Source organism: Labrus mixtus, chromosome 6 (assembly GCF_963584025.1).
Source record: "Labrus mixtus chromosome 6, fLabMix1.1, whole genome shotgun sequence".
In the NCBI taxonomy this organism is placed as follows: Eukaryota; Metazoa; Chordata; class Actinopteri; order Labriformes; family Labridae; genus Labrus; species Labrus mixtus.
Genome location: NC_083617.1, coordinates 8288871 through 8309402, shown reverse-complemented (window position 1 = coordinate 8309402; position 20532 = coordinate 8288871). Strand labels below are relative to the sequence as shown.

The following is a 20532-nucleotide window of genomic DNA, read 5'->3' as shown; positions in this document are numbered from 1 at the left end:
CTTCGATAGTTACACATACCACTCTGAAACTAAAGCAACATTCAATATTTCCAACATGTATTCAATGTTGATCACTTTAAATATTTTTTTAAAAATATTTTATGAAAAGCATCTTTAAAAAATTCTACTGATAAAGTCTAATTAAAATACTTAAAAATGAGTGATGGCTGATAAAAAAAAAAAAAAGATTTCCAGAATATAAAGATAATGCATATCCAACAGTCTGAGACCACCAGTCAAGTATGTCTACCTTGCATTTTAATTCAAATTTAAATCTACAAATGAAAGTAAATGGACCAAATTGGGTTAAAAGTTGAATCTTTGAAAAATGTCCTCGGATTTCAGAATATCTCAATGTTGTGTGTCAGCCATTTACTCTGATGACAGCGAGCGCTGGAGCTGGCAAAGACACGAAAATTCTGTGCAAAACCTTATGACCCGTGTTATCCCAGCATGATTTGAAAATGGTCCAAGGATGTGATGTCAGGGACTGCTTGGCTCTCTCGGTCACAAAGTGTCCACGTTAAGGTCTGACTGGGTTCAGGTCAGGTCAATTCATTTGTGGGTAGGATTTTCTCCCCCAGTAATGATCAGTGAAATGTTGGTATTTCTTCGCCAACCTCAAGTGTTTGTCCTTGTTCTTCCTTCTGAGAGGAGGTTTAGAAACTGCAGCTTTCCTCAGAGACTACAACAAGCGGCCGTCTTATACTGTGACCGAGTGTTTTCCATTCTTTATGTACTTTATTATTGACCTGTGATCATACTTTGGATATAAAAATCCAGTTTGCGGATAGCTCATATTCCGTCCACTTAGAAACCTTTAATTCTGCAATGAGTTGTTGCTGAAAAAGCCACTCTTTGGTTTGAATACAAGTTCCAAATTAAGTGACTTGAACAAGCTTCCGCTAATAGACCAAATCAACCTGCAGTGTCACCTAGAAGCATTCTTCAATAAAGAGGTTACAATTCAAGAAAATCTGACCTTTGATTAAAAATGACTTACATTGGTCAATGCCACAAATTTGTGTTATTTTAAATTCTGTCCAAGATGCAGAATGTTGACTGTAAATAAAATGTCTTCAGTGTTTTTCATCATGTTTCTATACGTTTTGGAATCTGCAAACTCCAGAACCCTGTGGTTATAATAAAAACATTAGACACATTTTTGGCAGATTCTCAGTTAACTGCAGTGTAAATCTGAAGAGAGGCTCATGCAGCCAGGAAGCAGCAAAGGTCAAAGAAGGAGGAGAATGGTGCCTCTGGATGGGAAAATGGAGATAACCGGATATTTCAGTTCAGTTTTTTATTTTAATTCACTATAAAAAAAAAACATAAACAAAAAAGACAGTAATACTTGACAGCATTAGTTAACCAAAGTGTAGTGTGGGTGGAAGAGAGCATACTGAAGGTGGGTGTAGGGCTTTGTTTCTTCTGTGCTCGGAAATTATTTTTTTCTGGGTACAGGAGGGGAAGGTCTGCAAAAGGTATTATTTTCAATGAAGCAATTATTTCCTTTATGATCAATTTATTAATCAGAATAGTAGCCAAAGATAGAATCATTGAATTTATTTTTTCGTCTTTGATTTACAGTGAACATATGGGTTATTTAATATTGTATGAAGGTGGACCTACAATATATTTACCCAATCCCTTTATAGACCTCAGTCTTGTTGAGCTAACCAGTGCAAAACACTACTCGTCTGAGGCTTGTTCAAGTTTTTCCAAATTGTTGTCAAAATTATTAGATAAATACTATGTTTTTTCAAGCAAATTGAAGGAGAATGTCAGGTTATTTTTTTAATCAACTGTAATGGCCGTTCATTTCATAAGAGTGGTGATTTCAGATCATTTATACATTCATATTGTCTAACATTTAAGTCAAAGTAAAAAATATAGCCTATCCAATTACGAGTAAGGGTCTTGCTCTTGTAATCAAATATAGTTAATTTTAGGTATAAAAACTAAAAGAACCATCAGTTTTTTTTTTTGCAGTAACATTTATAAACATCATTTAAAAGTTGCTTGGGAGGTGGACCTATTTTATACTGGTTTGTTAGGGCCTTGTAGCCTATAATGGAACAACTTTTTATGAAAACCTTAATCTGAGACCTACTAAGAAGAATATGGAAAATATATGAGAAGAGTGAAAACAAATGAAATATAATTAAATGTACTTAAAATCTGTAGAATGAGCAGAACTTGAGGTTACGTGTAAACAAAGTCACTGGTAATTGCAGTAAGCCTACAAATTCAGCGATACCTCTTTAATTAAGCAGCAGCTCGGGGTTGCTAAGGTTACGTTCAAGCCAACCAAACTAAGATGTTTGCATATCGATATTACTCATTACCAAGTTCTAGTGGATGGGTTGTGTATGGAGAATACATTCAGGCAAACATGACTGCCCTCTGGAAATAAATATCAACCCATGTGAATTAGTTTATTTATTCCTACAGATTTCTAAAAACAAAGATCATCTTGTTTAGTTAAGCAGCCTTGGTCAGTGACGGGTCTTCATCGTTACGTTTCGAGTGATGTCGAATAAGCAAGGGGTGCATTACTTCCCCCTATCGACTCGGAGTATGAACTGAATTTCAAAAGAAAGCAAAATGCCTTTAGAGAACACCTAACGAATCCCTTCTTCCCTAAATAAGTATTCATTAAAAAAGGAGGTTGACCCCCAAAAGATCAATTAAAAAAAAAAGTATAGAGGTTATCACCAATTGCAGATGGGAAATTGATAAAAAATAAGCAAAGGAATAAAGAAATTTAATGCCTAAACACTTCAAATGAAACGGTCCAACTTCTAAAAGAAAGACAATATGTCCATATGGAACATTTACAAAACATTTTTTTAAGCTTTCTAAATCGAAAAAACTAGAAATAATTTCACCCAAAGTGAAAGCAAGATTTTCATTTTATTTAAAAACAAAATAGAAACCACATTACACCTTTTTAGAAGACTATTTTCTCTTTTGTACAGTGTTTTAGTGTTGAACAAGCTTCTTTTTTTTTTTTTTTTTTCGTAAGATGGCCTCATGTGAACAAACAATTTATAAAGACAGAGAAATTGATTCACTGGAGGTTTCAAAGCTTTTCCTGTTCTTGGGAAAGTATGATCCAAACATTTGTTTTATTTTTATAATTAAAACATATCTTCACTGCAGACCCATCTGTATCCATTTTTAAATTTGCTCACCCAGTGCCAGAATACCTCCCAAATATTTTGCCGTGAATCTACACAACACACTCTGATAAACAGCTCACTAAGGAGAAAATACATCCAATTAATTCAATTAAAAAAGTTATCCCTTAGTCAATGAAGGAATGTAGTGCTTGTTCAGCTTTTCTCACAGCTGGTAAAACCAGTACAAAGACATACAGGGCACAAATAAAAAAAAAAGAACAGAATCACAGCTGTACAACTAGAAAACAGAAAAACTTGGATCGAGCTACAGGCTAGTTGTGAGTCCATCCTTAGATCATCTTTATTAGACCTATGTTTGTTATTACCTTTTGTCTGTTGGACACATCTGGTCCCATTTGTCAAACAAAGTGTACAGTGAGTGTTTTGGCACTATATATGTGGCTTTCCTAACTGTAGTATGATATGTGCACTGATTTAAACAAGCCATTCAAACAGTACTTGGGCTGTGTAATATGTGCTGATAAACAAAAAATGGCAAATTGCAAACCATCATTACCCTTAAATACTGAGCGATATCTACAAAGTAGACAACTGTTGTTCTTATTTTAACAACACAACCTGACTTCTCCTTTCCTTCAGACAATTTTCTATAAAGTATCTTCACCCCATCATAGGGCACGTCACACCTGAGGTTCCATGATCACTTTCTACTGATTTATAATCTGCATCGAAGCTTCCAAGATTTTTCATCCTTTTCTTTTTTTGATCCCACGATCTGTTCCATATCAGCCCTGACAGCAGCACTGTGGCCACACAACATATCCGTCAACACTAACCTCTGAAATAAAAACATTTAAAAAGACAAAAAGGAGACAGACTCCTTCTCACAGGCTACTGCGGCAGCTACTGTCTACACCACCTTTGTCGTTTGGATATCAGCAGACTAGATGCATATTTCTATTCTGTGGAACTTCATTTTGTGTGGATGTTGATGTCCTCTATGGACAAAGCACTTTATATATCTGCTATTCCTATCCTGTACATGCATATGCACTATTCTCTTAAAAAAAAAAAAACATCCCGCTTTCTTTAACTGGCTAACAGTCAAAGGTATAACTGTAAATCTCTGCTCCCTGGTGGCAGCTGAGACAGACTTTAAAAATAACTATCAGGTCGTTAATATTCTTCCTGATGGTCCGGTATGCCTTTGTATTCATTTCAGTCTTGTTTCATTCCCAAAAACAAACTCGTCGTTGCACGTTTAAATATTAAACCACAGCTTGCATCTCAATTTGATTCCAATGGTTTTTTTTTAAAATCCAGCTGTGTGCAGGTCCTTGAAGTGTTATTTTTGGTAACTCTATAAAGTCAGTGCTGCACAGATATGGTTAATCTGCTCTTTTTTTAGATCGTCTTTTAACACAATCTTACACAGAAGCAGATGTTTCTTTAATCTGAATTATGTCCATAGCTCATAGGTCTCCTTTATTATTATATACAAAGTAATGGAGTAGATGTTGATAGGATTCAAAAGAGTGTGATACTTTCCTTTTGAACTGACTAATAGAAAGATAATACTGATGAGTGCGAGAGGTGAAAATAAGCGCTGTAGACCTATTGAAATCAGGGAGTGTTGACAGTTATGTTAGATAGCACCGCACTGCCCCTACTGGAGGATGAGAATGGAAGGAAACCCTGTTGTACACATCACTCTCGGGCCCGGCCTTCACTTCTTCTTCAGTCAGTAAGGAGTCCATTAGATCCACTGTGCGTTCCTACAGGGTGTTATTCTCCGGGGAGAAGAGAGCTTCCAGGCCCCCTGCTTCAGTGTCTGTTACATCCTTTTCTTGCTTCGGCTTCTTAAAGAGCGATGGAAGGTTCCGGATATGAACCTCCTTCCTGAACTGCTGGCACAGAGCTTTCTGTTGAGAGAGGAGAGGTTATATGGAGCCAATCGAAGATGTAGCAGAATGAGTTTCATTAGATTGTACGGCCCTGTTGAGCTGCTGCAACGTTTGTTTTCTGCAGAGCGCAGAAGATTTACAGCACGGCCAGAATCACACTGCTGAGTAATGACTTGCATTACTGGGCCGGAGCCTCTCTACAGCAGCCAACAGTAAGATGCAGTAGATAAGTGCTGCTCTCTAGTGGCTAAATGTGGCATTACCACAATCAGAATCCGCTTTATTGGCCATGTATGCTTACACAAACACAAGGAATTTGTCTTCAGTACCTGAGCTCTCAATGTACAAAAAGTACCACATTAAATATGAATGTAATATAAGCAAAAAAAACTAATATATACAATAAGGCTTAATACTATAATAGTACAGTGGTGAGTAGTGCAATGCAGTGACGAGTATTTACCCCAACAGTTCCTGCGATGAGCTTCTTGAAGTGGTCTTTCCTCTTCTTGGGTCCGACCTTCTGGGCATTGGGATCCATGAGCCTGTGATCGTACAGGTCCAGAGCCTCCACACTGATGTTTGGGATCTGGGCCATCACCGCTCTCAGCTCCGTGTAGCGAGGCCGCTAATACACACAGACAGGCAGATGAATGCACGAGTAAGGATTTAAAAAAAAAAGAGATGCATTCTTAGAAATCACCTTCAAATTACAGAAATGAGACACCAGATTTTAACAACAAAATGTGAAACAAATGTGGCAACTTACAAAGGAACTACTTGAATAATCAATACATTTGGAATAATAATTTTTCAGACAAAAATCTTAAACACTCACTGATTCAAGCTTTTTAAATCGGAGGACTTGATACTTTTACCTCATATGATAATAAAATATACATGTTTGGTGTTTGTGACTGTACTTTGTATGAAAGAGTTGCTCAAGATTTCATATTTAGAATGATGATAATAAAAGTAGTCCGACATGACGTTATAAAGAGTAAAAAAAAAAAAAAGGGAGTAATCAAGAGCTCAGAAGTGATTGGCATTAGACTCACCAGGTTGTCATAGATGAGCATAGCCAGCTGACACAGAGTCAAGTTGCAGACCTCGTGCTGCCCGTGAACCTGAAGGGCTCGAAGGACACTGGTGTAGAACCACGTGACCGCCTCTGGAAGAAGATTGCCCCCTACGACCTGAAGAGACAGAAGATATATATAAAATGGCGTTGGTGCATATGTCGTCCTACATGTGCCGATGAGGAAACAGTTTACACAACACATAATGCAGAACACTTTCCTTGGGATAATTAAAAACTGGTGTCACGTGGTTAATCCAGCTGAGAGCACTCTGCAGAACACTGCAGAAAGGTAACATCTGAGCGCTGGTATTCGCTTAAAGGTACAGTACGCAACATTTTAAATATGAATGTAGTAGATACCAAATATATCCTGACAAAGCTAGAAAATGCCCAGCGTCATCCTTTATTCAATAAAACTAATTCAATTAAAAACACGTGTAACATTGTGGGTTCTACCTGTTGCAGGAGGGTCCAGCAGATGATGGATGCAGTGCGGCGACAGTTTGTGGTGTCTTTCCAGGACAGTGAGGTGAAGGACAGGGTCAACAGATTCATGTAGATATTCTAATTAGAAAAAAGGAGAAACTTTAACAAGAGCTTTAATAACATAGACTTTGGTTTCATTTGAAATGTTGCGCGATGTGTCTTAGGTCGACCTCGTGTTTCGTCAGGCACTTCCCCAGCTCCGTCAGCTCCTCCGTGTGCTGAGCGGGAGACGCCGTCTGCACTTGATCCATCATCATGTCTTCATCTATGAGAGCACATTTCAAGACACATGGTGAGACACGTATCAGAATAAAAAACAAAAATAACAGACTACATTTTGTTTTTAAAATTGTACTCTTACCATCTACTTCCTCCTTATTAGCAGCTTGTTCAGGTACCTTCCTTGAAATACAGCTTACACCTAAAAGAGAGGGGAGGAGTTGAGTAGTACATCCACATAAATACTAGGCAAGGCAAGAGGTCAAAAAGCTCCAGCAACACTTGTAGCATGAAGATCAATTTTATTAACTTTATTAGACGAATGCATTTTAGCTAGTGGCCTTAATCAGGGTCATAAAAGGTCACCCTTTAACAATATTCTGCAGATGACCCTGATGAAGGCCTCAAGCCAAAACGTGTCGGTCTTTAATAAAAATGTATCTTCATACTGCAAGTGTTGATGGAGCTGTTTGACCGCAGCAACAAGGCAATTCAACGTGCTTCACACAAGACATCAAAAGGCATCACGGCAAAGGGAAAACGAGACTACTAAAGTTCCCGGTTTATATCCAGTCTGAGAGTAAACACTGATCAAGCAGTTATGCTCTATATCCTGAAGAACCAAAGCCCCATACATTTAGGCATTTACGTCTTCATATGTAATGTCAGATCTATCCATATTAGTCAGAAACAGTGTCATCAATGTGTTGACTCTCAGCTCTATGTAGGAACTGTAACTGACGGACATTCATTCAGCAACATATTTGAGCTCCTGTAGCTGTTTGTGAACACAACTTTAATTCTGCTGATGCTCTTTGGACTTGGGGTAAAGAATAAGCAATGTGCTTCACTTCATGCTCTGCTTTCCATTTAATCTACACAAGGAAATCATATTACTGCAAAAAACAGGTATCATTAATTTGATAAAAAAATAACCTTGTTTTTTCTTGTTATTATTATTAATCCAATTTACTTAAAACTCCTGTGAGTAATCTTTAGTTTGTCATGAAACAGCCTGATACTAATACTGACGTCCCTTCATAACCTACTAAATCAAACCAGACTATAAGCATGAAGATTGATTATTTCTCTATACTTATTGTCAAAGTAAGTGTTTAACTGCATGCTGAATCTCAATGAGTGATATGTTTGACTTTTAAGAAACACTACTTACACATGTACGAGATGAGATTAGCCAAAAAAATCAGATGTACCACAGGAGGCACCAAAACTGGTACAAACTTCACAGGAGATTAAAACCAATAACTGCACAGTGACTGGCTTGTACAACTACATTGCTCACTGACAAACTCCTTACTCAGTTTATTCTGTTAATACCGACATATGAGGTGATCGTTAGTATCACTAGATTATAAATCACTTATATGTCATTACAAAGCAACACCTCTTGGTTTAACTTGTGTGAAAATCGGAGCAGTTTAAGAAACGTACCGAGTAGATCCAGCACCTCCCTGGTGAGCAGGCGCACCAGCTGCTCCTCCAACATCTCCTCCGTCACCTGGCTGTCATGACACAAAACCTCCTCCTCCTCCTCCTCACCACTAAAACACAAACAAAAAACAAAAAGGGATAACCATGACAGAAAGGAACTGAACATGCAGTGTGTTAGAATAAGCACATTAAAGCCTTCTATTAAAGAGCTCTTTTACCCACTGCATAGAGATTTATAGCATGTTAGTCTAATAGATGTTTTAGATTAATGTCTGGTTCTTCTTCAGCGTCACATAAAAATGTAGCTATAATGTGTACTGGGATTTAATAAGGACGTTCTCGTTTAACTTGAGTGCTCATAAGTGTTCCGGTAATGTTTCACAACAGCCTCCATGGTAATCAATGAAAGTTATCTTTTAGGACATAAGTGTACCACCTGTTGTAAATCCACAGATTTCCCAGCCTCTGAAACTTCACTGTCATAAATAACATGCACTCACTGATCCAATCAAATATCCCCAAATCCTCAAACGCCTTCACTCCACCTACTTGTTTGAGGTCCTCTGGTTGATGACCTGCCATTTGCTGTTGAGTCTCTGCATTTGGAAACATAAGGAGGGCTGTGAGTCTTGGCAACGAAAACAAGTGTAACTGAGTGAGTAATGCATGTGACAATCATGATTTTGGTTGGGGGGGGGGGGGCGGGCGGGTTGACCTGCAGCATGTAGGCGAACAAAGGGCCCAGGAGGGGGCAGAGTAGACTGTTGTAGTGCTCCTGGGGACATGACAGCACCAGCTGCCTCAGAAACACACGTTACCATAAGTTAAAGAAAAATGGATGTTCACATAAAGCAGCAGCTTGGTTTTATTACTGGAGAGAAGGGTCTGTCTAAATGTGCACAAGAAAAGGATATTGTGCATAATGGTAACAAATAAAGGATATGAATCATTGGGCGCAGTCTGTAGTCAGGAACATGATCCAGGGAAGAAAAAGCAGAGCCAGTTATTTCTTCAGCCAACTTCTCGATGGTGTAGAAGTCCTGCTGCAGGGACGGACCTGCATTACCCAGGACGTGGAAGCTACAGGGTTAAAGAGAGCAGAAGAGTTGGTTTTAAAATATTTTGCAACAAAGCGTGAGGTATAAACTCTTTTTTAAAAAGAAAAACGTTTTGGGGAAATGAACAATAATCCTACCAGTTGTCATACAGAGTGACGACAAACCCCTGCATGCGCTCCAGGCTGGTTCTGTACACAGGAGAATCATAAATATCCAGGAGAGGCTGAGAGAGACCTGCAGAAAGCACATTGGTGAAGCTTTTACGACAGGGTTTTAAGAGGATGTCAGACTGCAGCTTAAGAAGCGGACCAGAAAGCTCCTCTTACCGAGAACAACGTTTTTCTCTGCATCCATCACCTCGTGGGCCCTGGAGAAGGTTTCACTCAGACGAGCCATGTTCTCCGGCAGGAAGAGACTGTTGTGAGTCCTGAAGTGAGGAGGTCACAGGTCAGTGTAAGAGCAGAAATGATTAATAGAATATCATTTTCACTGTAGATCAAAGAACTGATTCTAGTGGGTGGGTCGAGAATTTAAAAGTTCCCATGAATTTAACTGAAAAAAAATCGTTGCACTAGTCGCAGGTTTGACTCCCGATCCTGATATTATTTAGTGCCCCCCCCCCCGCTCTTTCCCCACATTTCCTCTCTTCTCAGCAGTCCAATCTAATAAAGGCAAAAAAGCTTTTTACTCTAAATGGGACAATGACTAATGAACATCGACCTGTTTTGAAGCCAACTTCAAACTACAGATTTAGACCCTAAACTCCATCAGGTGGAGTCTCCCCCTGCTGGCAACAATACAGATTACACGTTTAAGGCATTTGGGCATTGGCTTCACTTACTGCCTTTGATTCAGCTGTTGTGTCACTGAGGTCTTGATTAATAATGTGTTTGTTCTCATTAACACTGAACCTATATCATGGAGTAATATGAAGATGCTCCTCTCATCAGGTTTTATGTTTTTTTTATATTTTGATTTAACAAGGAGGATTTCTGGGCGCACAGTGTGAGCGTAGGGCGTACCTCATTAGAGCCAGCAGGTTGGGCAGCAGGACCAGGAACTGGTCAGTACAGGGGTTTCTGTAGATGGGAGCTCCGGTCGGGGTGTAGCCCACAACAAAGCCACCAGCCTTGGCTTCTTCCACGTCTGCAGGCCAGCGTGACTTCTTCACCACGGCCAACATGGCATACAGGCAGAAGCTTATCTAGAGGAATGCCAAAAGAGAATTGTTGAACTTTTAATGAAACACTTTAAGAGCTCCTGTAAGTTGTTTGAACATTTCTGCCTTTTTCTGCATTCTCTGGGTTAGAACCCAGAGTTCACAGGTACATACTTACCCGCCCTCTATTTAGGCCTGCTGGGTCTGGATCTGTACTTAGATCAGGGACCACTTGATCAGCTCCAATAAAGGACAGGAACATGGCAGGGTCCCACAGCACACTGAAACAAAACGAGAGAATAACAGTCAAGCCTCCGTCATAACACTCATTCAAATATAAAAATGAATGAATTCAAAACGCACCGTTTCATCTCATCTGAGGTCCAGTCTGCGACCACTGAGGCCATCAGCTCATCTAGAAAAGCCTTCTGCTTTGCAAAGTCTTTGAACTGGTTACTGATGTGCACCAGGGCTTCCATCAGCGAACACTTCTCCAAGTGAGTCATCCCCGAGTCGCCGGAGAACATTTTCTTCACGTGATTGTAAAACATCTCAAAACAAGGCTGGAGGCGACAAAAGAAGAAAATGTTTTACTCATTCTACAGTTCAATAGTTTGTACACTTCCTGTGCTTAAAAGGCTCGATCCTTCCAGGTTCATTTTACTCTCATCACTGATATTTACCAAGATAATGTGAGGGTAATCCCGGCACATTTTGATGATGGAAGAACACGCATGCCTCCTCACGTTCTTCACAGCTCGGGTCCGTGGTACCTGAAGATGTCAGGTGGAGAAAAAAAAGTTTTGATCTTGGACATGAAAGACGAGTCAGAGTGTAAACGTATGGTCCTGTGAGGACAATTTACCTTATTGTCTTGGCCGATCTCAAATGTGATGGCTTTAAACAGCTGAGGGGACAAGAGAATAACACCGAGTGTTGATGTAAATGAAAATACAAGAGATTAAATCACACTTTCTTAACATGGAAAAACTATTTTTAACCTGAAAAAGTACTTCAAACATTTCTCAGACACTCTTCCATTATGAGCCGAACATATTTCAAACTTAAAAATCTCCCACGAGTCCACAACAAACCCACTCATCACATCTTACCAATGTGAAAACACTTAAATAAATCATGTAATTCTTTCTGAAAAGCCTAAAGGTGAAGTATATAAAAAGAAGAAAACATGCATGGTAGATGTACATCAATAACATCCAGCAGCCAGAGATCAATCAGCTGACCTTGTAGAGGACCTGTGGCAAGAACTGAGGCCTTCTTGTGACAAATGGGAAGAGCGCTGAGATGTTGGAGAGCACGCAGGAGAAGATGAGCGGGTCTTTGGTGTCGTAGTTCAGCACAGCCTGCAGCAGCTCCATGCCCTGATCGACGGGCAGCTTCTACACAACCACAGCAAGAAAAGGGAAAGAGAAATGGGAAGTGGTCATCGTATCTTAGAATCAACATCTTTTTTTTTTTTTTTTGTAAACCGTTTTACTTCAAAATATGTTCCTGTTACCTCCTCCTCCATGTTTCTGAAGATCTGTGTGACCATACACTCCATGAAGACAGTCATTGCATCCCACTGAACCACCGATGGAGACAGGAGGGAGCACAAGCCCTCAGCTGACTTAGCTGGGGAAACACAGAGAGTGAGAGTAAAATGAGGTCTTTGAATAGAAACGTCAGAAAAGTTCAAAAATATATTTTCCTTATGCACGTTTATCTTTAGGCCTGAAGCTGTTTGAATCTTAATTGGTTATATTGATATAGAAGAGCAAGACCCAGAGCCCACCTGAGTCATTCTACACCTGAATAAGTTCCAAACTGCTGCAAAGTTGTTCATATTTAATGAATCAGATGCACCATAAATCCAAAAAAACAAAAAGGGGAATCAAACTTCCATCTCTGAAAAGTAATCGATCCCCCTCTGTGATAGCATTTTAAGAATACAGAAAAGCACTTACATGTGGTATCCCCAGTGTCAATAGGGCTGGTGATTTGATACTGCAACCATTCTGCTGCAATCTGGAAAGCCTCCAGAGGAACAATGCGACACGCACTCCTCACCACCTCTCCCTGCTGGGCTCGAAAAGCTGACGCGCAAGAACATAAAGAATGAAAAACATTAAGGGACGAAATGAATGCTGCTCATCTACAGGGAACTATAAGCCAGAGCTTTAAAAAAAAAACGTACAATTAAAGAACGAATTGAAGTCTTCATCGCTGTCAAAGTCCACACGGGAATACACGCAGCTCGGGTTATCGTCTCTTGATGGAAAACCCGCCTGAGGGAAAGAAAGAAAACCTTAAGTACCACCAGATTTCAGATTCCTTTATAATGGATGTACTTGCATCACTATCTCACCTTGACCAGGTTGGTCACAGAGGCTCTGAGGTATTTGATCGCCATCTCCATAACAACCGCGTCCTTAGACAGAGTCTCGTGTCTAAACAGAGCTGCCCAAGTGGCCAGAGTGGAGGACTTCAAGAACTGCACAGAAAGAGGGAGAAAAACATGAATTCAGCAAAAGTGAATCATTCTGAAAACTTCAGAAGTAGTCATTGAAACATTTTACATTTGAGGTCCAGCAAAATGTTTTTTTTCATCTCACCTGACTGGAATGTTTGGTAAAGGCTAACAATGCCTCCAGGTATTTGCTCAGATTAGCAGGCGCCTCCACCTCCACATCTGAACCCTGTGGGAGGAGAACATACGATTTTCTCACTGATCAAATAAATCTTATCAAATCAATTATGTGTGTTCCATGGTAACTAACACATGACCAAGCGAAAGCAGGAGTTCATTTAAGAGTGACAGACAGATAAACTCACCACTAATGAGCAGAGCTGGCCTCCCAGAGCACACAGGACCTGACATAGCCTCTTCAAGAAGTTATAACTCCGCTCCACCACCTCCACAGCTCTAACAGGGTCAAAGGTCAGAGAACTGTAAGTCACAGCTTGTTTTATTAGCTTTATTTTATTTAAATATGCTTTCTGTATTTGAAAGCATACATGATCTGTATTTTACTGTTGCATAGAAAATTTGAGGCAATCTGAAAAAGGCTAGTGACAAGAAAACAGAGGCAGAGTACATCTGGATAGAGAAGCATGAAGAAATACAGAGTAAGATTTTTTTAAATTGTGCTGATTAGGGAAATTAAATCTTCTTTTATTATTATTATTCCTCCCCTCTTTTTACTTTTGAAGTTTCTATGTAAAAGTTATATTGTCCATGTAGGGCTAAGAGTGTATGTGTGTTTCCACAAATGCACAAAACCCCTGAAAAGAAGTTTTAGTGGCGAGTCGATGTGTGAACACAGCCAGCAAAAATGTAGCTAAATTCCCCGTGATGAAGCATTCAGGGTGACGATGTTTGCATCAGGCGACCGGCTTCATTTTTCATGCACGTATTGATGCTGCTTCATCCTCTTTTTCTGCTTGCGCAAGTATGTTTTTTGTTTCCTGTTGGTGATTGATACTGTGAATATGTCCAATTACACATCAAATTAACATAAAGGAAAAAAAGAACTGTCATTATAGAAACCTGATGAAGCCATGCAGGCGAAACACATTGTCTGTTTGAGTATGTAATTAAATAAAAAGAAGAGGGCATTCAGCCCTCCTGTGAGCGGTGAATCATCTCATCTGCTCTGTCAAGTTTATGTTTCCTGCCTTCACCTGCACCAAGCTACAGTGTAAGGACTGAGTGCCGTGCGGGGCATCTACTTTTGTATGACTTTACTGTCATTATAGTGTTGGACTCTGTCGCTTCGTCTGCAGTGTCTTTTTTATGTCATGGCTTGCCTCCTGTGACAATTTCACAATGTGAGGGGCCACTTGTTGATAAGCAACGCAGGGAGATTTCATGGCAGGCTGTCCTGAAACGTTCTAGAAATGTTAAGGAGTGCAAACTTGTGTTGATAAGGAGTTTAATGTTAGAGAATATCTCCTCTTGACCTTCTGGTTTTTTTTTATCATTTTTGCAAAGGCATTGAGAAAACGTTATCTAAGACTCACTGTGATTCAGGGGATTTCTTACATATTGCCAGTCCATCTGCTGACCTGCAACCATACAGACAAGAAACCATTCACTTACAGGGACAATGACGCTTTGAGGAGTGTTAAGATGGATGATGAAGGGATACACTTGTACTCACTGTGCTGCAGAAAGGATGTAGTGGATGGCCACATCATCATACAGCAGCATAAATGGCTTTCTATCCTCCAGCTTGCCCTGCAGAAACAGCACAGTTGATTAAAAATGGCTTACTAATGCTCCTTTCTTTCATGCAAATCTCCACTAACTTTCCAGGCTATTGACCATACTGCAGCATGACTCACCTAACCCACAGTTCTGCAACTATAGATTAAAAAAAAAGTCACACAGAGGGACTATACCTGCTGCACAAACCTCTACGTGAGTATTTTTGAGTAAAGTCACCTGGATGAGCATCAAGCACACACAGAGAGACAGTTAACGTTGATTGACTGATTCGAACCAGGAACCTCCTTGCAGTGAGGCGACAGCGCTAACCACTGCACCACCGTGCTGCATGTTACCTTAATGTTGTAAAATGTTATAACCCATTCAAGATTCAAGGTCACTCATGTCACATAAGTAAAATCTACAGGAATGCATATCAGAAAAAAACATGCAATTCGTTTGACTTTCCTAGAGTCTGTCATTGTATCAACTTTCATCAAGAAAAATAAAATTCAAAGGAGTCTTAATGAAATGAAAAAATAAAAACTGTCTATGAATACAGAGAAAGGGAAACTTTACAGTTCAGGAGTAAGTAAAGAGCTATAAATCTGTGTCATAAACAGTAGTCATATGGTAGCTCTGTTTTTTCTTTAAGATGTATCTTGACAGGACAGTGGATAGAGTAGGAAATAAAGATGAGAGAGTGTCATGCGTGACATGCAGGAAAGGAGTCACAGGTCGGACTCAAACCTGCTTGGAGCACTAAAGCTTCAACACATCGGGCGCAACCTATCCGCTAGGCCAACCACCGGCCCCACATGGTAGTGTTGAATATGCACAAATTCTTCCCATGACCATGGCCCTAATTTTGCAATTAAATGTATTCAAAACTGGTGAAAGTTTTTTTTGAGATACCATGAAGTTGTAAAGTGTGAGAGTGTAATCTTTTACAGATATCAGAGCGAGCTTTATGGCTTAACCACAGCCTTTAAGCTCTTTTTTTTCCCTCCCTGCTACATACCTTCCTGCTGATAGCGATGAGCAGACACTCAGCTGCCTCCAGCTGCAGCTCTGGTTCACCCAGCAGCAAACACAACATCTCCAGCAGATGACAGTTTCCATAGGTAATGTGCACCAGAGACACCCAGTCTATGTAGCCTGCAAGTGTATTCAGGGTGGCCACAGCGACTCGGCAGTGGGCTCTGGCCTGGGAGTGGAAAAAAAAAATCAAAAATTAACCATATATCAGAAGATATTAAAAGGAATAAAGTTTGAAAGCGGTTGAGATATACAATGTTAGCTCACCTTTAGTTCATGTCCAGGCAGCCCTTTCTGCATTAGAAAAACACAAATCAGACCATTTTACAGCCATTTCCCTGTTAAATGTATTCCCTAAGAATATGCAGGATTTCTCAGAAGACACATTTAAAAAAAAAAAAAAAACGTGATAATACTGAGAAATGACTTTTATTTTTTTTATAGGAAAAGAGAGAAATCCTCACTGACCAGTTTGCGGTAGTCTTCCACATTAACTTGCAGAATGGCCATCATGAACCTGAACATGCTTTCCATGTTTTGTGTGAGGGTCTGCTGGATGTCTCTGCGTCGCTGGGTGGGCAGCGTCTGGAAGGTGATCACGTCCTCTGCCAGCCTCAACAGGATCAACATCACCAGCTCTGTCTGAGCTTCCTATAAACAGCAACAAGGACATTTAAGACTTTATTCTCTTACGGGTGACAACGAGGATGAACTTTGAAAGTGGCAGAAGGTGACACGACGACATCACACAAAAACTGACTTATCCAGGACTGGTGCTCATTTGCATGTTAGGTATTACAGAATAAAAACTTCAAAATGGCAGGGCGGACGGAAAATGTCACAACTGATATGCAGTAACAGACTATTTTCCTGTTGTATAGAAGTTACTCACCCCTTGGCTAGTGAGAGCCTCCATTTCTTTCAGCATATCTGGCCAGTGCTGCGGCCATTCTCTCTTTATCATTTCCACTATGATACGTGACAGGACATCTTTAATGTGGCTCACCTCCTCCAGGATAGAATGAGTGCCCTGATAAGAAAAAAAAAACAAGATATTAAAAGTGTCTCCTTATACGACAACAAGCTTTAGGCGTCATTCAAACCATAAGAGAGATTGTTATGCCATTAAAAAGTGTATAAATCACTTACATTTGCTAACAGCTGCATGGCACACTCCTTTAACTGGACTTTCTCTTGTTGCGGCATGTCGTTCCATCTGAACCTGTAACAACAACAACAACAACAACAATAAACTCTCTTTTTTTTTAAAAATATGCAGCTTTTACCTTATAATGTATTCATGATCATTTTTGTCACACTCACTTGATGACGTGCTCCAGGATTTGCAAACCAAAGTGTCTCACTACAGCTGGCTGTGCTTTGTCGGCTAGTCGTAAGCCACATGTGACGCAGTAGGAGCTTGTCTCTTTAAATTCTTCGCAGAACTGAGGAGGAGAAAAAAAAGACACAAAGCGGACAATATAAACTACAAGTATAAGAGGGTTGGAAGTCACACTTACATGTGCTTAACCATGCCGTTCATGTGGGATGGCTCAATGTGGGATGCCTTAGCGACGTTGCACTTTAAATACTTAAAAAGCGCAAAGTGAATATACGATCTAGGTGCCAATGCTGCAAATAAAATCACTTCAATTGGCTTTTAAGTCGAGTTCTGTTTTTCAGTCACTTACAACCAAGTATCAAAAGCAAACCAGATACAACAGATGTTAGCATTCCCCTGAATGAATGAACAGTGGCTGAGGTGATGAGGTGATCTTGCCATCATCATTGCACATGTTGCCAACCTTGCTGAACGTAAACATCCTGCAGTAGCGATGCTATTCCTGCAAAACCTCTGCTTAAAACTGACTTTCTACTCAGTTCACTTCCACATCAGCTCTAATGAATGACCAGCTAAGTTAGCTGGCAGCTAGCTAGCAACCCATAACGATGCTACCTTTAGGGCCTCCAGTCGGTAAATCTGGCTCGTTTCTGCATCCATCATCGCATTCACAGCTTTGACAAGCTGCTCACACATGGCAGCCACCGGGTCAGCCATGACTTCAGGTACTGTCTGACACGAAAGGCGAAAGGAAGAGGCTCCCTTATGCAAAACACCTGCACTACAGTGTGTTCCAAATGCTCAAGGAGGTACCAACGTGCACAAAATGTGCAGCTTGCGCGTTTGAACCCTTCGGCTCGCCGTAGGAAGGGAATTCTGGGAGTTGAAGTTGAGGCGATATTTTTTAAACGATCGTCTATAACTGAAAGAGTTCTCACTTCTGACATAACTTTAAGGATTATCGAATATTTTTTTTAAAGATAACGACTCAGCGTAATACACATTATTTCATAATTTTCTTACTCAAAATACCTTTAAAGTTATACATGTTTACAGTTATAATTGTTTTCCCTCTTACACATTTCATTTTTTATTTTTTTTTCACAACAACGTATAGGCTTACCATCGCTTCACCTAACAGCGTATCCATTTGTTTCAGGATTAGTTTCCATATCTCACCTGCATGCAAAAACACTTTCATAATTTGTGAATTTTACATGTGAAAATATCAATTCTTGCACAAAATACACAAAATAAGCACAAAACCAGTTGACAAACAATGACTGTAGCCTACGCTTCAGAGCAACCAAAGTCCTGGAGCCCTGCTTGCTTTGTAGTTCAGCCATGCTATAAATCATACTATCAAAGCTATATGGAGGAATCAATACAAGCCTATAGGCCGACAATTCTTCAAGTCAGTCTGTAAGCAATATCATGACTATCCTATGTGGCTTTACAAACAAACATTTGTATTGACTCACAAGAGTGTCATAACAAAAACATGAAAACTGACGACAGAAAACTGAAGTTTCAAACTTATTTTGACACATTAAATTTGAAATTGTTTAGTATTGAACCACCCGAACATTACATCAAGTGGGCTTGTGACTTTTGTATTATGATGTCATTGGGGGAAAAATGCACACCTATCCCTTTACATTTCAGAAATAAGGAATCATAATTACCTGTTTTTAGTCCTTGTGTTCTTTAAGTATTTTTATTTTACTTTTATTTTATTTTTTATTTTTTAATATTATACATAGCCTACTTTATCTGAACTATAAAGCCAAATTAAGTTGATGGCAACTTGTAGATTCATTAGTAATAAGCTTTTTTTTAAAATAAGTTACTAAGTAGTAGCCATAGTTTAAATAGCTTCACTTTTACCTGCTGTAATGTATAGTTTTCAGAAAATCCTGAAGCAGACTAATCCGTTTATTAAGTAGGAGTCGGCCTACTTTTACTTTTGTAAGGCTATTTAAAGTGTACCTTGATGCCAGCAGTTAATTACTTCTATTAGGCAAGATTCCAGCAGGAAGATAAATTGTCAGCTGAGACTACAATCTGAAAGCTTTCCTCATTGTACAACCAGACCCTGAAAATAATGGACAAAAAACATGTCCGGTGTCATCACTGCCACATACTGAAAAATACAACCTATTAGTTTCAAGAGCTTTATGCATTTATGTTTTCTCAAACTACTCAACAATCTCACTCCTAAACCTCTTACCAAATATGTTCAAAGACAGGACATTATCACTAGAAGCACGGTGAATGGAAACTGCAAGTCAAATTTGTAGATCTCCATTTGGACAATCAGCTAGGCTTACGCCCTCTTTGCACAACACAAGTTTCATGCTTTGTATTGAAACTATGTTGAATAGCATCACCTTATTAATTAAATACATTCAAAAAGAGATCATTCTCACACTCTCACTGCTAGCTCATCACAAATGTAGGAGCCATTTTATGTTCATTGTTGGCATGTCATATAGATTTATCTTGATATATCATTTTCAACACTAGGAACACTGGGGGTGTGTCTATATATATTAGTGACATAGCTGACAGGAAGGGGAAGGCACAGGTAGGGGGAGCACATACAGTTCTCACCAGACCGGCATTCATTGTTCAGACAAGCAACAGGTATTCTACTGGCTACATTTTCCCTGGAAACGGTATATATTTTTTTCATATCTGCATTAATTTACTTCAATAAATCTTCAACTCAACTCTAAGAACGACTTGAAAATCATTGTTTGCCTCTGCTGAAGACTTCACCCCATACCTGTGTATTAATGGCAATAATTGGAACATAGTGAAACAATTGGAAAATTGCCATTACAATGAAGTGAGAACTGTACGTGCTCCCCTACCTGTACCTCCACTCTTCCTGTCACCTATGCCACTATACATATATATATATATATATATATATATATATGTATCTACAAAGCATACACACCCCTGTGCATTCAGTGTCTCATAGTTGAAAACAATATATCAATATAAATCTACACTTTAATTATTTTACATGCCAACAATAAACATAAAATGGCTCCTACATAAATGTTGCATTTTACACCAGTGGTCAACCATAAATGAACCTGTAATGTGATCTCTTCAAAGCTTTGCATGGTCAAACTCATAACCCCACCTACTTTAGTTTAAGCCTCCACCCTGTCAAATACGAGCGAAGTGAGACCTCCTCGTTTTTTTCCCAATCCGACTTAGATCGATCCCTACTATGACTTTAAGTTCCAACATGATGCGAGAGATCCCAATAATAATCATGTAGAATTGTAATACACTTTGTCGACAAAAGTTTGAGTTTTTATTCATTGCAAGTGTGTGAAAAAGAAAACAGTACCGTGGTTTAATCCGTCACGGGGTTTGTCTTGTGTTGCAGACGGGGCGGGGCTTAATATTTACAGTCT

The 20532-nt window shown here is 39.4% G+C and overlaps 1 protein-coding gene across 1 annotated transcript; it reads right to left on the bottom strand.

Annotated features, from left to right (window-relative positions):
* Positions 1–2897: 2897 nt before the first annotated feature.
* On the bottom strand, positions 2898–17938 carry LOC132975340 (exportin-5). The gene is made up of 33 exons (XM_061039825.1): positions 17711–17938; positions 17077–17198; positions 16903–16975; positions 16646–16783; positions 16222–16404; positions 16021–16047; positions 15737–15922; positions 14669–14745; positions 14529–14573; positions 13341–13431; positions 13121–13204; positions 12874–12999; positions 12703–12793; positions 12473–12601; positions 12025–12140; positions 11750–11905; positions 11371–11412; positions 11189–11278; positions 10869–11068; positions 10684–10786; positions 10369–10550; positions 9673–9773; positions 9484–9580; positions 9233–9368; positions 9004–9102; positions 8838–8884; positions 8289–8398; positions 6979–7038; positions 6788–6882; positions 6588–6695; positions 6109–6246; positions 5514–5678; positions 2898–5068 (listed from the first exon to the last, which is right to left on the bottom strand). The coding sequence occupies exons 1-33, from the start codon at positions 17810–17812 to the stop codon at positions 4922–4924; spliced, it is 3666 nt and encodes a 1221-aa protein (XP_060895808.1). The 5' UTR covers positions 17813–17938; the 3' UTR covers positions 2898–4921.
* Between the last annotated feature and the right edge of the window lie 2594 nt (positions 17939–20532).